The sequence below is a fragment of the Syngnathus floridae genome, unplaced genomic scaffold (genome assembly GCF_059516105.1).
Source record: "Syngnathus floridae isolate MCC-2025c unplaced genomic scaffold, RoL_Sflo_1.0 HiC_scaffold_164, whole genome shotgun sequence".
In the NCBI taxonomy this organism is placed as follows: Eukaryota; Metazoa; Chordata; class Actinopteri; order Syngnathiformes; family Syngnathidae; genus Syngnathus; species Syngnathus floridae.
In genome coordinates, this window is record NW_028284182.1 from 1 (window position 1) to 18,362 (window position 18,362).

General features: G+C 47.5%; 2 protein-coding genes across 2 annotated transcripts in view; both read right to left on the minus strand.

The window, feature by feature from the left end:
• Positions 1-328: 328 nt before the first annotated feature.
• The window catches only part of LOC148377437 (janus kinase and microtubule-interacting protein 3-like), a 35,896-nt gene continuing 17,862 nt past the window's right edge, over positions 329-18,362 (minus strand). Inside the window, exons 15-27 of the mRNA XM_088368238.1 lie at positions 13,707-13,784; positions 11,972-12,142; positions 11,771-11,848; positions 9,838-9,926; positions 5,784-5,813; positions 5,426-5,593; positions 5,237-5,313; positions 4,593-4,769; positions 2,007-2,249; positions 1,644-1,860; positions 1,192-1,385; positions 954-1,067; positions 329-722 (exon numbers count right to left, since the gene is read on the minus strand). The gene's annotated coding sequence lies outside the window, so the exon portion shown is untranslated. The remainder of the gene's footprint in view (positions 723-953; positions 1,068-1,191; positions 1,386-1,643; positions 1,861-2,006; positions 2,250-4,592; positions 4,770-5,236; positions 5,314-5,425; positions 5,594-5,783; positions 5,814-9,837; positions 9,927-11,770; positions 11,849-11,971; positions 12,143-13,706; positions 13,785-18,362) is intronic.
• Positions 16,210-17,224, minus strand: LOC148377438 (janus kinase and microtubule-interacting protein 3-like; the record flags this gene model as incomplete). The annotated part of the gene is made up of 5 exons (XM_088368237.1): positions 16,970-17,224; positions 16,784-16,849; positions 16,654-16,722; positions 16,500-16,577; positions 16,210-16,443 (listed from the first exon to the last, which is right to left on the minus strand). Coding segments are annotated over exons 1-5 (702 nt in total), but the record flags the coding sequence as incomplete, so codon positions are not given.

Below are 18,362 nucleotides of genomic sequence, written 5' to 3' on the forward strand. Positions count from 1 at the left end.
AACTTACTTGTCTCCCGTGTGGTTCTTGCAAAATAAGTTGGAGCGAGCGCAACTCTAACAGGGTGCATTTTGCCACTAGCTGCCTACGGACAATGACGTCGCGCTCGCGGCTCATGGTTGACGGGCTGAGCAGCCGGGCAAGTCCGTCGTTTTCAGCGCACAGCGAGTGGCAAAGGCGCTGACAAAACGGGAGCTTTGAGCTGCTGAAAACGGCAAAACAAGTCTAAAGCGTGTTCAAACGCGTGCGCACAATGCTCCTGCTTGAAAGGTCGGAATTTAAGGGGCCAATTTTTTGGATGGCGGCCGCCGGCCAAGCTTTGGACGGAAAAGGTTTCCTGGCGACAGCGAGCGAGCGCGGCGCTGCCGTACGTGCACCGAGTCGCCTGCCTGAAGACCTTGGACAAGTCGTCGATGATGTGCCGCTGCTCCACAACTTGAAGGAACTCCATTTCACCGTCCTGCTGGCCGCAACCGCGGTCCAGGTCATTGAGCGAACTAGGCCTTCTCTGTGGAACACAAATGCAGTGGACTCTGTTGGCACGCCGCCGTTGTCCGCGTCGACTTACCAAGCTTGCCATCTCCTCGTTCTCCTGGGTGACAAAGCGCACTTTGTTTTCAAGGCGACACAGCACCAGCGAGAGTTCTTCATTCTTCCTGCTCAGGCGTTTGTTTTTGTACAGGAGTGGCAGAAACTGGCTTTCTGTTTCTCTCAGTCGCTTTAGCTGCAAGCATGAAGTGCGGGATGTGAAAGACGCACAACACGCGGGCCAGAACGTATCCATTCCTTTTGCATCGGTTTGAACGGAATCGTGGCTTTGGCTCCCAATAAAAGACATCTACCAGGCAACCGACTCGCCGCGCCGCTCAACTAATAAGCAAGCGCAATGGGTGCCTCGCTGGATGGCGCGCATCAAACGTAGCGCAAACCTTCAAGCGTGCCGTCAATAAATTACCAGTTCATTGCGCTCTTCAGAAAGCAGGGCGTTTCGATCCTCCAGTTTCCTGATGACTGCGCTGAGCTCAGCGATTTTCAGATGAAACCGTCGCGTGTCCCGATCCTCCTGAGACTGAAAACGCCCCGCAACACACACACACAAGCACTCGTTCAAAGTTCAAAACAGTTTTTGTGCTACCTTCCTCCAGCAACGAACTAAGTCATGCGTACTGCAAGTGTGTGATGAGGTGGCTTACGCAATGAAGAGGATTGCTAGTAGCGGCGTTGACCCCACGTCCAGGGTAGTTTAGGCCCGCCCTTTGGGAATCCCTCAGGGCAGCGATCTGCTGCTCGGCAGCCTGAGTCTGCAGCTGAAGGCGGTGGACGTGGCCGGCCCCAGGGCTTCATCCAAAACACTAACCGCTCTGTCTTTCAGCTTGATCTCATCCGTCTGGATGTACAAACGGGGAGCGCTCAGGCAGGCGGGCAAACTCATTTGCCAGAATTGTGACAAAAACAAAGAGAGCAACCGGCCAATTTTTTTCTTGAATCGACTAGAACACCTTTGCTGTGACAAAAGCGAAGCGAGCAACCGGACATTTTCTTCTTGTGAAATAGAATAGAATAGAATGCCTTAGGTGTCATTGCACTGCAGGTATACAACGAAATTGGGAACATAGCCACGCACCGCGCATCTGATCAGTCCTACCAGTCGGCGGATCTCCCTCTCGCAGTCTCTCTTGGTTCGGCTCAGCTCCTCCCGATGCTGGTGATGAGCCGATCGGAGCTCGGCCGCTCGGGACTGCCAGGCCTGCTGGGCCGCTGCCAGGGCTTCCTCCGCGCTCCTGGTGGAGGCGACACCGCTCGGTCTCCCGACACCGCCGCGTCTCCTCCACCTCCGCCAGCAAAGCGCCCCCCCTCCTCACCTGAGCAGACATTGCGCCACACCGGGCCGTTGAGACCGCAACGGAGCGCCGCGACGCTTACTGGGGACAAGCTACACAATACGGTAGCGGCCGCATCGAAGCCCGACGTGGCGTGCGGATAGTCAGACACGGATAGAGCGGATCACCTTGTCCATGGAGCCGTCCCTCAGGCTGAGGACCAAGGCATTCAGTCGCTGGATCTCTCCATCTTTGATTTTGATCACTCTCATCAGCTCCATTTCATGCTGCCGCAGTAATGTCTCCCTGGTAATGGCTAACTCTTTCTGCTTCTCCTCATGGAGTTTGCTTTTGAGTTCCGTCATGGCGGCGGTGGCACGGTGGTGCTCCGCCCGCAGGTCCTGACTTCTCTCTCTCTCCAGACAGCTGACCTGACATGACTTAGACTTAGACAAACTTTATTGTCATCTTGTCTGCACATGGTGCATACAAAACGAAATTCCGTTGCATACGTCTTACAACAAAGTAGTGATATTGCAGTTGAATAGAAGTAACATATCCTATGAAAATATATATATATACATATATACTATATATATATATATATATATATATATTAAAAATAAGTATAAAGTGCAGCAGTGATAATTATGCAATAGTGCAAGTAGGCAAAACAGTATTCAAGAGTGTGCAGAGGAATGCTAAACCATGTATTAAACTTCTATTTAAAGGGTTTATACAAGTTCAGTAAAGTTGGTAGTGCGAGATAGTGCAAGATAGAGGTCCGTAGTGTCATAAAGTACAGTTCTGTGAATGTGTGATGCAGAGTTCAGTTTAGAGCTCAACAGTTCTAGTGTTCAACAGTCTGATGACAGCAGGGAAAAAGCTGTTGCAGAACCTGGTGGACCTGCAGCGGATGCTGCAAACCTCTTCCCAGAGGGCAGCAGGGAGAACAGTCCATGGTGGGGGTGTGATGGGTCATTGATGATGTTACGGGCACGGGACATGCAGCGCTGAGATGAAATGTCCTGAATGGAGGGAAGAGGAGCCCCTATGATCCTCTCTGCTGTCCTCACCACTCTCCTCACGTTCTTCCAATCGGAGGCGGTGCAGCCTCCACACCACACAGAGAGACAGCTTGTCAGAATGCTCTCTATGGTGCTCCTGTAGAACGTCCTCATGATGGGTGGGGGCAGGTGGGCTCTCCTCATCCTCCGCAGGAAGTACAAGCGCTTCTGTGCCCTCTTGACCAGTGCCGTAGTGTTCATAGTCCAGGTGAGGTCTTCTGTGATGTGGACCCCCAGGAATTTGGTGGTGCTGACCACCTCCACAGCTGAGCTGTTGATGATCAGTGGAGCGTGGTGAGGCTGTTTTTTCCTGAAGTCGACGATGATCTCCTTCATCTTCTCCTCATTCAGGATCAGGCTGTTTTCTCTGCACCAGCCCACCAGCTGCTCCACCTCCTCTCTGTAGTCCAGGTCGTTGTTGTCTCTGATGAGCCCCACCACCGTTGTGTCGTCTGCTGACTTCACGATGTGATTGGTGGTGAACCTGAGGACGCAGTCGTGTGTCATCAGGGTGCACAGCAGGGGGCTCAGGACGCAGCCCTGAAGGGAGCCTGTGCTGAGGGTGATGACATCAGAGGTGTTCTGTCCGACCCGGACTGACTGAGGTCTGTTGGTGAGGAAGTCTAGCAGCCAGTTGCGAAGGGGGGTGTTGAAGCCCAGGTGTTCCAATTTTCCTACCAGATGCTGTGGGATGATGGTGTTAAACGCTGAGCTGAAGTCCAGGAACAGCCTCCGCACATGGGTGTTCTTCTCCTCCAGGTGAGCCAGGCTCAGGTGAAGAACGGAGGAGATGGCGTCCTGAGTGAAGCGGTTTTGCCGGTCGGCAAACTGGAACGGGTCAAATAATAGGGGGAGTCTGGAAACGATGTGACCTTTAAGCAGCCTTTCGAAGCACTTCATCATAACCGGAGTCAGTGCAACAGGCCGGTAATCATTAAATGAGGTGATTTGAGGTTTCTTCGGCACCGGAATGATGGAGGCAGTCTTAAAGCACGCCGGCACTGTGGCTTGGCCCAGCGAGGTATTAAAAATGTCTGTGATGACCCCAGCCAGATGACTTGCACATTCCCTGAACACACGCCCAGGAATGTTGTCGGGGCCAGGGGCCTTACAGGGGTTGACTCTCCTCAGGGTCTTCAACACATCGGCGGAGTCAAGGCAGAGTACCTCCTCTTCCTGATGGGGGACAGTTTTAACTGCTGGAGTGCCGTTTAGTGCCTCGAACCTCCCAAAGAAGTTATTTAGACCATTTAGAAAGTCAGCATCAACTACACCCACCGGGGGGGGGGAGGGTGAGTTGTAGTCTGTAATCGCCCGTATGCCTTGCCACATACTCCTGATGTTTTTGACGTCGTGGAAACGATCCTGAAATTTTCGACTGCGGTCTCGCTTCGCTATCCTGATGGCACGGTTCAAGTTGTCTCTCGCTGTCCTCAGTGTCTCCTTGTCGCCAGACTTGAAGGCAGAGTTCCGCGCTCGTAGCGTTTGACGTACCTCCTCAGTCATCCAGGGTCGTTGGTTGCCCCGGGTGATGATATTCTTAGTGGTGCTGACGTCCTCGGTGCATTTGTTGATGTAGGCTGACACAGTCATGGCACACGCATGTCTAATCTACATCGGGAAAACTGGGAGGGAGGGAGGCAGGCAGGGAGGCAGGCAGGGAGGCAGGCAGGGAGGCAGGCAGTGTCTGTCTGTTGAGGTTTTCACCTTGTTCTTCTCCTGCTGAAGTTCTAACTGGACGTCCATCAGTTTGGTTCTCAGCTCGTCATTGGCGGCCTGAAGGGCGTCCGTTCGCTCCGCCTTGGCCCGCCCTGCCGGAGCTCGTTTGGACATCTCTTACTCGAGTCTCGCCCGGTCGTCAGTCAGAGATCACAACATTTGTACCTGGAGAGCACAAACGCAGCGCTGTTTTCCACTGGCTTCGAACTCAACTTCAATCGCTACCGTAACTTACAACATCATAAACATAGAACTAGCTTGACTTATTCATTGAATAAATGCATTTGGTTCTTCAAAACTGCATCACGCAACATAGCGTGACCGAGACGGCCGTTATCCACCTGCGTGAAGTTATTTGGTGAAATGAATGAGATGTTTAAGACACCATCGTTCTGTCTCTATGTAGATGAAGGTAAATAATCGATTGCTGAAGGTCCAAAGGTGTTGTGATAAACAAATAAACATATTAGTGATTAGTGACATATTTGTGATAAACATATTAGGCAGGATAATCACATATGTTAACGTGACTGCCCACACTGTATTTATTTATGGTTATTTGTTAAATCGAGTACTGTTAGACATGAAATAGGAAGTGTTTAACATAAATGGAAGACGAAAGGGGTACTCACCATTGTAGCTCCTGCTGGTCAATGATACGAGCCTCTTCTTGCAGTGGAAAACATACAGCCAACAAACACCGTGGAACCTAAAGGAATGAAATTAAACATTAACATTTAGCCTCAACCAACATTCACAGATACAACGCAACGCAAACTACACAAACGTAAATCTTTTTAAACACAATGAGTTGTACTTACCGTGTACGCTCTAGACGGTCCACTTGCAAGCAGAAAATAAAGATATTTCTGTTGATAATCGTCGTGTTTGTATCCGGTGTCTCGCTCAAGGCCATTGCGCCCACAGATTTGAATTTTGGCGAGAGTTCAGCCTATTGACGTCATTTCCGCGGTGTAATACCCGCATATCTGAAACGGCAAAGTTAAGAGTAGAGTTAAATAAAGTTTTTAGTCAACGCAATAATTTACAACCGTTGACCAGTCGAAATAATCGTCGAAATTTGGCGTCTGTGGCTGGAAGCAGACGCCGAGTTCGACATTCCTCCCAAACGCCACACTCCCTCGCTTTTCAGGGCTAAAAAAAACCAGTTGTAATTACCTTGTACGCTCTAGACGGTCAAGTTGCAAGCTGAAAACAAAAATATTTGCCTTGTTAGTCATCGTGTTACTAACCGCTGTGTCTTGTTTGCCAGAACTGCCGCTTTCCTACTTCCTGTTGCAAGCCACGCCCACGGATTATAATTTTGCCGTGAGTTCCGCCTATTGACGTCATGTCCGCGTCACATGACTGCGACGTAATATTATCTAAAACTGTTTGTGCGGTATTGTGTTGTTCTGTGCGGTATTGTGTTATTCTGTGCGGCGTCGTGTTGTTCTGTGCGGCGTCGTGTTGTTCAGTGCGACGTCGTGTTGTTCAGTGCGGCATGGTGTTGTTCAGTGCGGCATGGTGTTGTTCAGTACGGCATGGTGTTGTTCAGTGCGGCATAATGTTGTTCAGTGCGGCATAATGTTGTTCAGTGCGGCATGGTGTTGTTCAGTGCGGCATGGTGTTGTTCAGTGCGGCATGGTGTTGTTCAGTGCGGCATAATGTTGTTCAGTGCGCCATAATGTTGTTCAGTGCGGCATGGTGTTGTTCAGTGCGGGATGGTGTTGTTCAGTGCAGGATGGTGTTGTTCAGTGCGGCATGGTGTTGTTCAATGCGGCATGGTGTTGTTCAGTGCGGGATGGTGTTGTTCAGTGCGGCATGGTGTTGTTCAGTGCGGCATAATGTTGTTCAGTGCGGCATGGTGTTGTTCAGTGCGGCATGGTGTTGTTCAGTGCGGCATGGTGTTGTTCAGTGCGGCATGGTGTTGTTCAGTGCGGAATGGTGTTGTTCAGTGCGGCATGGTGTTGTTCAGTTTGGGATGGTGTTGTTCAATGCGGGATCGTGTTGTTCAGTGCGGGGTGGTGTTGTTCAGTGCGGCATGGTGTTGTTCAATGCGGCATGGTGTTGTTCAGTGCGGCATGGTGTTGTTCAGTGCGGGATGGTGTTGTTCATTGCGGCATGGTGTTGTTCAGTGCGGCATGGTGTTGTTCAGTGCGGCATGGTGTTGTTCAGTGCGGCATGGTGTTGTTCAGTGCGGCATAATGTTGTTCAGTGCGGCATGGTGTTGTTCAGTGTGGAAAGGTGTTGTTCAGTGCAGGATGGTGTTGTTCAGTGCGGCATGGTGTTGTTCAATGCAGGATCGTGTTGTTCAGTGCAGCATAATGTTGTTCAGTGCAGCATGGTGTTGTTCAGTGCGGCATGGTGTTGTTCAATGCGGCATGGTGTTGTTCACTGCGGGATGGTGTTGTTCAATGCGGGATCGTGTTGTTCAGTGCGGCATAATGTTGTTCAGTTCAGCATGGTGTTGTTCAGTGCGGCATGGTGTTGTTCAGTGCGACATAATGTTGTTTAGTGCGGCATAATGTTGTTCAGTGCGGCATAATGTTGTTCAGTGCGGCATGGTGTTGTTCAGTGCGGCATGGTGTTGTTCAGTGCGGCATGGTGTTGTTCAGTGCAGGATGGTGTTGTTCAGTGCGGCATGGTGTTGTTCAATGCGGCATGGTGTTGTTCAGTGCGGGATGGTGTTGTTCAGTGCGGAATGGTGTTGTTCAGTGCGGCATGGTGTTGTTCAGTGCGGGATGGTGTTGTTCAATGCGGGATCGTGTTGTTCAGTGCGGGGTGGTGTTGTTCAGTGCAGGATGGTGTTGTTCAGTGCAGGATGGTGTTGTTCAGTGCGGCATGGTGTTGTTCAATGCAGGATCGTGTTGTTCAGTGCAGCATAATGTTGTTCAGTGCAGCATGGTGTTGTTCAGTGCGGCATGGTGTTGTTCAATGCGGCATGGTGTTGTTCAGTGCGGGATGGTGTTGTTCAGTGCGGCATGGTGTTTTTCAGTGCGGCATAATGTTGTTCAGTGCGGCATGGTGTTGTTCAGTGCGGCATGGTGTTGTTCAGTGCGACATAATGTTGTTCAGTGCGGCATAATGTTGTTCAGTGCGGCATGGTGTTGTTCAGTGCGGCATGGTGTTGTTCAGTGCGGCATGGTGTTGTTCAGTGCGGCATGGTGTTGTTCAGTGCAGGATGGTGTTGTTCAGTGCAGGATGGTGTTGTTCAATGCGGCATGGTGTTGTTCAGTGCGGGATGGTGTTGTTCAGTGCAGGATGGTGTTGTTCAGTGCGGCATGGTGTTGTTCAGTGCGGAATGGTGTTCAGTGCGGCATGGTGTTGTTCAGTGCGGCATGGTGTTGTTCAGTGCAGGATGGTGTTGTTCAATGCGGGATGGTGTTGTTCAGTGCGGGATGGTGTTGTTCAGTGCAGGATGGTGCTGTTCAGTGCGGCATGGTGTTGTTCAATGCGGCATGGTGTTGTTCAGTGCAGGATGGTGTTGTTCAGTGCGGCATGGTGTTGTTCAATGCGGCATGGTGTTGTTCAATGCGGCATGGTGTTGTTCAGTGCGGCATGGTGTTGTTCAGTGCGGCATGGTGTTGTTCAGTGCAGCGTAATGTTGTTCAGTGCGGCATGGTGTTGTTCAGTGCGGAATGGTGTTGTTCAGTGCGGCATGGTGTTGTTCAGTGCGGGATGGTGTTGTTCAGTGCGGCATGGTGTTGCTCAGTGCGGCATGGTGTTGTTCAGTGCGGGATGGTGTTGTTCATTGCGGCATGGTGTTGTTCAGTGCGGCATGGTGTTGTTCAGTGCGGCATGGTGTTGTTCAGTGCGGCATAATGTTGTTCAGTGCGCCATAATGTTGTTCAGTGCGGCATGGTGTTGTTCAGTGCGGGATGGTGTTGTTCAGTGCAGGATGGTGTTGTTCAGTGCGGCATGGTGTTGTTCAATGCGGGATCGTGTTGTTCAGTGCGGCATGGTGTTGTTCAGTGCGGCATGGTGTTGTTCAGTGCGGCATGGTGTTGTTCAGTGCGGCATGGTGTTGTTCAGTGCGGCATAATGTTGTTCAGTGCGGCATAATGTTGTTCAGTGCGGCATAATGTTGTTCAGTGCGGCATAATGTTGTTCAGTGCGGGATGGTGTTGTTCATTGCGGCATGGTGTTGTTCAGTGCGGCATGGTGTTGTTCAGTGCGGCATGGTGTTGTTCAGTGCGGGATGGTGTTGTTCAGTGCAGGATGGTGTTGTTCAGTGCGGCATGGTGTTGTTCAGTGCGGCATGGTGTTGTTCATTTCGGCATAATGTTGTTCAGTGCGGCATAATGTTTAGTGCGGCATGGTGTTGTTCAGTGCGGGATGGTGTTGTTCAGTGCGTTATAATGTTGTTCAGTGCGGCATGGTGTTGTTCAGTGCGGCATGGTGTTGTTCAGTGCGGCATGGTGTTGTTCAGTGCGGCATAATGTTGTTCAGTGCGGCATAATGTTGTTCAGTGCGGCATGGTGTTGTTCAGTGCGGGATGGTGTTGTTCAGTGCGGGATGGTGTTGTTCAGTGCGGCATGGTGTTCAATGCGGAATGGTGTTGTTCAGTGCAGGATGGTGTTGTTCAGTGCGGCATGGTGTTGTTCAGTGCGGCATAATGTTGTTCAGTGCGGCATGGTGTTGTTCAGTGCGGCATGGTGTTGTTCAGTGCGGCATGGTGTTGTTCAGTGCGGCATAATGTTGTTCAGTGCGGCATGGTGTTTTTCAGTGCGGCATGGTGTTGTTCAGTGCGGCATAATGTTCAGTGCGGCATAATGTTGTTCAGTGCGGCATGGTGTTGTTCAGTGCGGGATGGTGTTGTTCAGTGCAGGATGGTGTTGTTCAGTGCGGCATGGTGTTCAGTGCGGGATGGTGTCTTTCAGTGCGGCATGGTGTCGTTCAGTGCGGCATGGTGTCTTTCAGTGCGGCATGGTGTCGTTCAGTGAGGCATGGTGTTGTTCAGTGCGGCATGGTGTTGTTTAGTGCGGCATGGTGTTGTTCAGTGCGGGATGGTGTTGTTCAGTGTGGCATGGTGTTCAGTGCGGCATGGTGTTGTTCAGTGCGGTATCGTGTTGTTCAGTGCGGTATCGTGTTTCTCAGTGCGGTATCGTGTTGTTCAGTGCAGTATCGTTGTGTTGTTCGTATTGTGTTTAACACTTAGCCTCTAACACTTAGCCTCTAACACTTAGCCTCTAGCATCTAGAAGGTAAATAAATAGGAAGGAAGGACTCACCGGTGACGTCTTCGCCCACGTCCAAGCGTTGTACTTTGTATTTTCATCCTTCTGACAGTGGAAAACATAGCCAACAAACACCGTGGAACCTAAACGAATGAAAGAAAACTATCATTTGGCCACAACCAACATTCACAGATACAACACAATGTGACGTGCGGGGTTGAGGTTAAAGGTTGAGTGAAGGGCCCTCGTTTTAAACTACTTTTTTGAAAAGGATTGGGAACAAGTAAGACGTATTTAATTTATTTAATGGGAAGTAGTAAGAGCTATTGAATTTAATCTATGTATTATATTCTATTGTATTGTATTCTGTTGTATTCTTTTGGATTGTATTCACACTAACCCCACTAAAACTTCAGCCCACAAAAACTCGCCTCTGGCGCCTAGCCTCTGGCACTTAGCCTCTAACACTTAGCCTTTAACACTTAGCCTTTAACACTTAGCCTTTAACACTTAGCCTAGAAGGTGAATAAATAGGGTTAAAGGTTGAGTGAAGGGACCTCGTTTTAAACTACTTTTTTGTAAAGGAGTGGGAACAAGTAAGACGTATTTAATTTATTTAATGGGAAGTAGTAAGACTTATTAAATTTATTTAATCTACTTTTCTTCCCAGGCAAAATTTGATGTGCTGCAATTCCAAATTTCCAAAGTGAATGAAGGAATGAAGTCCTTTAAATTATGATTTTGTATAAATACTAGGCATTAACACAAAATCGACGGCACAAAATGGGCAGACTTTACTTGTTTGAAAAGGACTGGTTACAAGACAGACTTTTTTAATTTATTTAATGGGAAGAAGACTTATTTAGTTTAATTGATCTATTTTTGTTCCCTGGCAAAATTCGATTTGCTGCAATTCCAAATTTCCAAAGTGAATGAAGGAAAGAAGTCGTTTAAATTATGATTTTGTTTAAATACTAGGCATAGACACAAAATCTACGGCACAAAATGGGCAGACTTTACTTGTTTGAAGAAGACTGGTTACAAGACAGACTTTTCTGATTTATTTAATGGGAAGAAGACTTATTTAGTTTATTTAATCTATTTTTGTTCCCTGGCAAAATTGGATTTGCTGAAATTGTATTTTGCCAAATCTTGCCTTGAGACCTGATAGGAAGTATTAAACGCTTAGTTAAATCAATACAAGTTGGTAATAAGAGCGAGTAATGTTGGTTGAACCGATGAATGAAGGTTGAAAGCAATTTAAATTATGACTTTGTATAAATACTAGATATTAACAGAACATCTACTGCGCGAAATGGGCAGAGTTTACTTGTTTGAGAAGGAGTGGCTTATTCAAAACTAAGATTTATTTAATCTGTTTGTTCCCAGGCAAAATTGGATGTGATGCAATTCCAAATTTCACCACATGATGGTGCCCAATTTTGACTTCATAGGACATATTAAACACTTAGCTTGTTATTATGTTCAAGGTAATCAGATTTGTTTATTATTCTAATGGCCTCTTCAAAACTATTCTGGATTACTACTTTGGATCTATTCTACATTACTTGGCAACAACATACTCTGTAACAGATTAGGCAGTATAATCATATCTGTTAACTTGAGAGTGCCCACACTCAATCTACTTATCGTGATGTGTGAAATCAATTACTGTTAGACATTATTTGTCTGATAATCTACCAAATCTTTGAATTGAAGAATTTGTGATTTAATTAATAGCTTGTTGTTATGTTAAGGGTAATCAGACTTGTATATAATTCTAATGGCCTTCTTTTGAAAACTATTCTGAATTACAACTTTGGATCTTATATTACTTTGCAACAATCTACTCCGTGACAGATTAGGCAGTATAATCACATATGTTAACTTCAGTGCCCACACTGTATTTATTTATGGTTATTTGTTAAATCAAGTACTGTTAGACATGAAATAGGAAGTGTTTAACATAAATGTTATGGCTACTCACCATTGTAGCTCGCTCCTGGTCAATGATACGAGCCTCTTCTTGCAGTGGAAAACTTGCAGCCAACAAACACCGTGGAACCTAAAGGAATGAAATTAAACATTAACATTTCGCCTCGACCAATTTTCACACGTACAACGCAACGCGGCTACACTTCTGCTATTACAAACGTAAATCTCCTTAAACACAATGAGTGTTACTTACCGTGTACGCTCTAGACGGTCCAGTTGCAAGCAGAAAATAAAGATATTTCTGTTGATAATCGTCGCTGCTCAGTGGCTCACGGCCATCGCGCCAACAGATTTGAATTTTGGCGGAGGTTCGGGCAATTACGTCATATCCACGGCACATGACTGCGACGTAATACCCGCTTATCTGAAACGGCAGTTAAAAGTAGAGTTACATCAAGTTTTCTTGGAACCTAAACGAATGAAAGAAAACTATCATTTGGCCACAACCAACATTCACAGATACAACACAACGTGCGGGGTTGGGGTTAAAGATTGAGTGAAGGGCCCTCGTTTTAAACTACTGTTTTGAAAAGGAGTGGGAACAAGTAAGACGTATTTAATTTATTTAATGGGAAGTAGTAAGACTTATTAAATTTATTTAATCTACTTTTCTTCCCAGGCAAAATTTGATGTGCTGCAATTCCAAATTTCCAAAGTGAATGAAGGAATGAAGTCCTTTAAATTATGATTTTGTATAAATACTAGGCATTAACACAAAATCGACGGCACAAAATGGGCAGACTTTACTTGTTTGAAAAGGACTGGTTACAAGACAGACTTTTTTAATTTATTTAATGGGAAGAAGACTTATTTAGTTTAATTGATCTATTTTTGTTCCCTGCCAAAATTCGATTTGCTGCAATTCCAAATTTCCAAAGTGAATGAAGGAAAGAAGTCGTTTAAATTATGATTTTGTTTAAATACTAGGCATAGACACAAAATCTACGGCACAAAATGGGCAGACTTTACTTGTTTGAAGAGGACTGGTTACAAGACAGACTTTTCTGATTTATTTAATGGGAAGAGGACTTATTTAGTTTATTTAATCTATTTTTGTTCCCTGGCAAAATTGGATTTGCTGAAATTGTATTTTGCCAAATCTCGATTTGAGACCTGATAGGAAGTATTAAACGCTTAGTTAAATCAATACAAGTTGGTAATAAGAGCGAGTAATGTTGGTTGAACCGATGAATGAAGGTTGAAAGCAATTTAAATTATGACTTTGTATAAATACTAGATATTAACAGAACATCTACTGCGCAAAATGGGCAGAGTTTACTTGTTTGAGAAGGAGTGGCTTATTCAAAACTAAGATTTATGTAATCTGTTTGTTCCCAGGCAAAATTGGATGTGATGCAATTCCAAATTTCACCACATGATGGTGCCCAATTTTGACTTCATAGGACATATTAAACACTTAGCTTGTTATTATGTTCAAGGTAATCAGATTTGTTTATCATTCTAATGGCCTCTTCAAAACTATTCTGGATTACTACTTTGGATCTATTCTACATTACTTGGCAACAACATACTCTGTAACAGATTAGGCAGTATAATCACATATGTTAACTTGAGAGTGCCCACACTCAATCTACTTATCGTGATGTGTTAAATCAATTACTGTTAGACATTATTTGTCTGATAATCTACCAAATCTTTGAATTGAAGAATTTGTGATTTAATTAATAGCTTGTTCAGGGTAATCAGACTTGTATATAATTCTAATGGCCTTCTTTTGAAAACTATTCTGAATTACAACTTTGGATCTTATATTACTTTGCAACAATCTACTCGGTGACAGATTAGGCAGTATAATCACATATGTTAACTTCAGTGCCCACACTGTATTTATTTATGGTTATTTGTTAAATCAAGTACTGTTAGACATGAAATAGGAAGTGTTTAACATAAATGTTATGGCTACTCACCATTGTAGCTCGCTCCTGGTCAATGATATGAGCCTCTTCTTGCAGTGGAAAACTTGCAGCCAACAAACACCGTGGAACCTAAAGGAATGAAATTAAACATTAACATTTCGCCCGGACCAACATTCACACGTACAACGCAACGCGGCTACACTTCTGCTATTACAAACGTAAATCTCCTTAAACACAACCAGTGTTACTTACCGTGTACGCTCTAGGCAAAATTGGATGTGATGCAATTCCAAATCTATCTGAAACGGCAGTTAAAAGTAGAGTTACATCAAGTTTTCTTTTTTAATCAACACAATCATTTACAACCGTTGACCAGAAAGAATCGTCGAAATTCGACGTCCCCCACAAACGCCACGCTCACTCGCTTTTCAGGGCAACAAAAGTACTTCTTTTTAAAAACGATGAGTTGTACTTACCGTGTACGCTCTGGACGGTCCAGTTGCAAGCAGAAAATAAAAATATTTCTCTTGTTAGTCGTATGTTACCATCCGCTGTGTCTTTGTCAACATCGCCGCCATTTTCCTACTTCCTGCTGCGAGCCACGCCCACGGATTTAAATTTGGGCGGAAGCTCTTTCCATTGGCGTCGTTTTCGCGTATAGCAAATCCGATTGGTTGGGAAGGGGGCACGGTTATGCAGCCGAGGGGTCCTGTGATCGGTGGGATGTAAAGTAGGCGTCGACGTCACGTCCGCGTCACGTGACCACGACGTGGCAGACGTCATATAGCAACCGCTGTTTTGTTTAGTAGACTTACAGTTGTTATGCATTGACATAATGGCGCACACACCAAATAGATTTAAATAAATTAAATAATTCTTCTGCCCACTCTCTTTTAAACAAGTTAACTCTCCCCGCGGATTTGAATTCCGGCGAAAGTTACGCCCATCGACGTCACGTATGTCACGTGACCACGACGTGGCAGATGTCATATAGCAACCGCTGTTTTGTTTAGTAGATTTACAGTTGTTATGCATTGGCATAATGGTGTGCACTCAAAATAGATTTAAATAAATTAAATATTTCTTCTGCCTACTCCCTTTTAAACAAGTTAACTCTGCCCACGTCCATTGACGTCTTGTCTGCGTCACGTGACCACGACGTAGCGACGTCATATAGTAACCGCTGTTTTGACCAGTAGACTTAGTTATTATGCGTTGACATAATGGCGCACTGGTTAGCATGGCCACCTCTTAAGCATGATGATGCGGGTTCGACGCCTGATCAATGTTAGCATGGAGTGAGCTGAAGTGCATGGCGCTGAAGATTTGAATCTTTGAAATGCGCTGAGGTCTGACATATCAGGCAGAATGGTTTGCCATCACGTTCAACAAAAAATAGAAACTTTCCCACTCTGATTAAAACGTCCTGTGTTCATCTACGTATTTTCGTTTTGCTGTGCATCTTTTCCCTGCCATTTCGAGAGCCCAATTGACACTCATAGTTTAAAGAAATGTGTTTGCCCATCCTACTTTGTGGAATTTCACCACATGCGCTTTTGACCAAAATACCAAATTGAACTCAAGTGAAGCCAACACGCACAACCCCCCCCCCCCACACACACACACACACACACACACACACAAATGTTGATATGAACATAAAAGAGCCGCATGCGGTTCGGCAGTTGCGGCTTGGCCAAACCTGTACTATACAACTTTATTTGTATAAAATTTTCACAACAGCTGTCACACAAACAAAGCGGGAAAAACCGAAGACGTGCGTGTTCCGCCCACGCTGGATTTATTTGCACCTTTGAAAAGACACCGTATTGCCGCAGATGTGGCAAAGAGTACTTTTGGGCATCTGAGACGGAAGGATGTCCAAAGCATCACGTCACCTGCTCTGGTAGGCATGGTGGTGGGACGTTGAGGTCAACCGCTTTGGGGTTGGCTGACTCTTTGATCGCAGGATGCCACACACTTGAAGACAGAAGCAGAAAAGCAGAGCTAAATGCAAAATGTACTCACCGGTGACTCCAATTTTTTTCCCCCCTGAAGAAACAGCTGGACGGGTGGCCCCGGCTGGCCAGTGGGACTCTTGTTATTCTGACCCTTTTTAGTGCGCGTTTGGGGCAACAACCGTTTTTTGTGGCGCTCTCTTCTGGTTCAAAAGTGCCCTGCATGTGAATTTGCTTTTCCTGCCTTCTGATTGGATGAGCGCCGGTGTGACGCGGTGCCTCTGTCACCGTGGCGGGGGGTATACGTTGGCATCGGAGCGTCTGCCAACGTCTGAGACCGGCTGGCAGTGTATCGGAGGTGTCGAGTGCGGTGCCGCTGGAGCTCACTCACCAGCTGGTGTTAGGGCCACAGAATGAAGGCCAAGGAGAAGAATAGAAAGAGAAACAGAAACTTCTCCTCCAATTGTTTGATTTGTCTCTTCTGAGCTTCGATGAATTCTTTCAGCTCTTTGTTCCTCTAGGACGGACAAATGGAAAGTGGCATTCAAAAGCCAGTAAGCGTGCAAGTAAGTGCCGGGCTGGCTTTGGGCCCTTACCTGTTGCGCGCTGTGCAGCAGATCCATTCTCTCTTGGAGGATGCAAGCGTCGCGCTCCCTCAACTCGCACATCAGGGCTCGCTTCCATTGGTCCACGGCGCTCCTAAGCTCTTCTCTCTGATCCGCCGTCAGCACGTCATTCACGCCAGCGTGGCTGGCTTTTTCGCCGTCCGTGGCGGGGCAGTCCCGCTGCGGTAGCGCCTCGTACAACATGGCCTCCAGCTCCAGGATCCTCTGGGCCGCAATCCTCGTCCATCAGTGGTCCGGCGGGAGATTTGAGGGCGGCTTACCTTATGAGCCTGGTCCATGGAACACTTCCTGAAGTCCAACTCTTCATCCAGGTAGCCCTTCTGCTTGCAGAACATATCCTAGCACAGCTCAAGGTCAGAATTGTTGGGGCACATTGCCGGAGTTCCCCTTGGCTGATGTCGCGTGTCTGTCTACCTTCTCACTTTCAATGTCCAACATCTTCTGTTGAAGTGCTGACTTGGTCACTTTGATGTATTCTAACCACTGAGGAAAGGCTGCTGTCACATAAGCAGAATGCGAGAGCGTGCGTGGACGTGCGCGTTACCTTCTCGGCTAGGGTGAGAAGGGTCCTGGCGTGATTCACGACCACCTGCTCCTCGTTGGTGAGATTCTGCAAGAGCCCAAAGGCACAGCGTCAACAAGCTTCTTTCAGCGCAAAGCCTTCCAAAAGTCACATTTGAGCCGCCGAGTCTCGTGGAGTGCGAACATAAGGAGTTCGACATACACTTACGGCGTTATAGCCCAGGATGTCCAGCTTCTTCATCAGATCACTGATGACGATGTCCGGGGGAAAGGCGCAAGGAGCAATGTAAGGTGTTCTGGGACCTCGGGTTAAGGTTAGGGTTGCGAGGGACGCCTTACGTACGCTCACGCCCTCGGCCTCGCAGTAGATCTGCAAAGGGCTGAGGCCGTCTGGGAAACGGACTTGCAGAAACTTCAAGACGGGGGAGCGCCACTCCCTCTCCTGAAAGGCAGAGGCATGCATCCGTCCGTCCGTCCGTCCGTCCGTCACATCTCTGGCCTCAACACGCTTGTGCGAGTCTTCCCACCTCCAGCTCCAGGATGCGGAACTCAAGCAGTTCGTTTTGGTCTCGGATATCCTGGATGTGCTCTTTCAGACGCGCTTCTTCCGCCTCCATCCGCCTGACCTGAAAAGACAGTCAGACCTCATCTGCGGGGCTTCCCGACAGGTGTGACGCCAAGCGACTCCGCCCAGCGCCTTTCTTTCCGTCACCTTTTCGGCCAACTGCTGATTGCTCTGACGCAGCAGCTGCTTCTCCTCCACCCACTTGACATTCTAGAAGAGACAAACGCGTGGACAGCTTTGGAATGTTGTGTCATTTTCATCCACAAATTCTTTGGTTGACTGGAAAATGACATTTGCTTTTCTCCGCATTTTCCCAGCCACGTTCGGGGGGGGGGGGGGGGGGGGGTTGGTCCAGTAATGCCAGACGGATGAGTGACTGAAGAATGTAGCTATTTTGTCTGAGAAAAAGGTGTGCTCATTGATGAGCTTACCTGTCCTTGTTGCTTCAGCGCTGACTCCAGATCTGCTACTCTGCTTTGATAGTGACCCATTTCTACCATCAGCTTTTCTCTGGTCTGAAAGGAGGAGGAGGGAGGCTCCTCCTCCTCCTTTCAGACCAGAGAACACCCGAGGCTGGGTGAGAACGGGGAGGCTGCGACCCGGCCGGGGGTTGCGGGAAGGGGCGCCACCTTGATCTCCTTCTCGGCGTCGTAGTCCCCTTTCGCTGGTCTGGGCTAGCAGAGCGTAGGCTCGTTGCAGCGCTTGATATTCTTGCGTCAGCTGGCGGTAGCGAAGCTCCGCCTCTTCATGCACACACCAATGCAACACAGCACTAGTACCAGAATCAGTCAGACCGGCGACAAAGCACCCGCGACGCAAAGACGAGTCCGATTCCAGGCTGAAGAGGAATGTTTGGTGCCAATACGCTGGCAGAAATGGCGGGCTACCTCTTCGGGTTCCGTGTCGGGGGTTCTGTCGGTGTGAAAAGACAAGGACGATCCGTCCGAGTCCACCAACACGTCTTCGTCGTAGCCGTAAAATGTTTCGATGACCTGCGGGCGCGGAAGCAAACATCTCTCTGAACAAACTGAAGCGA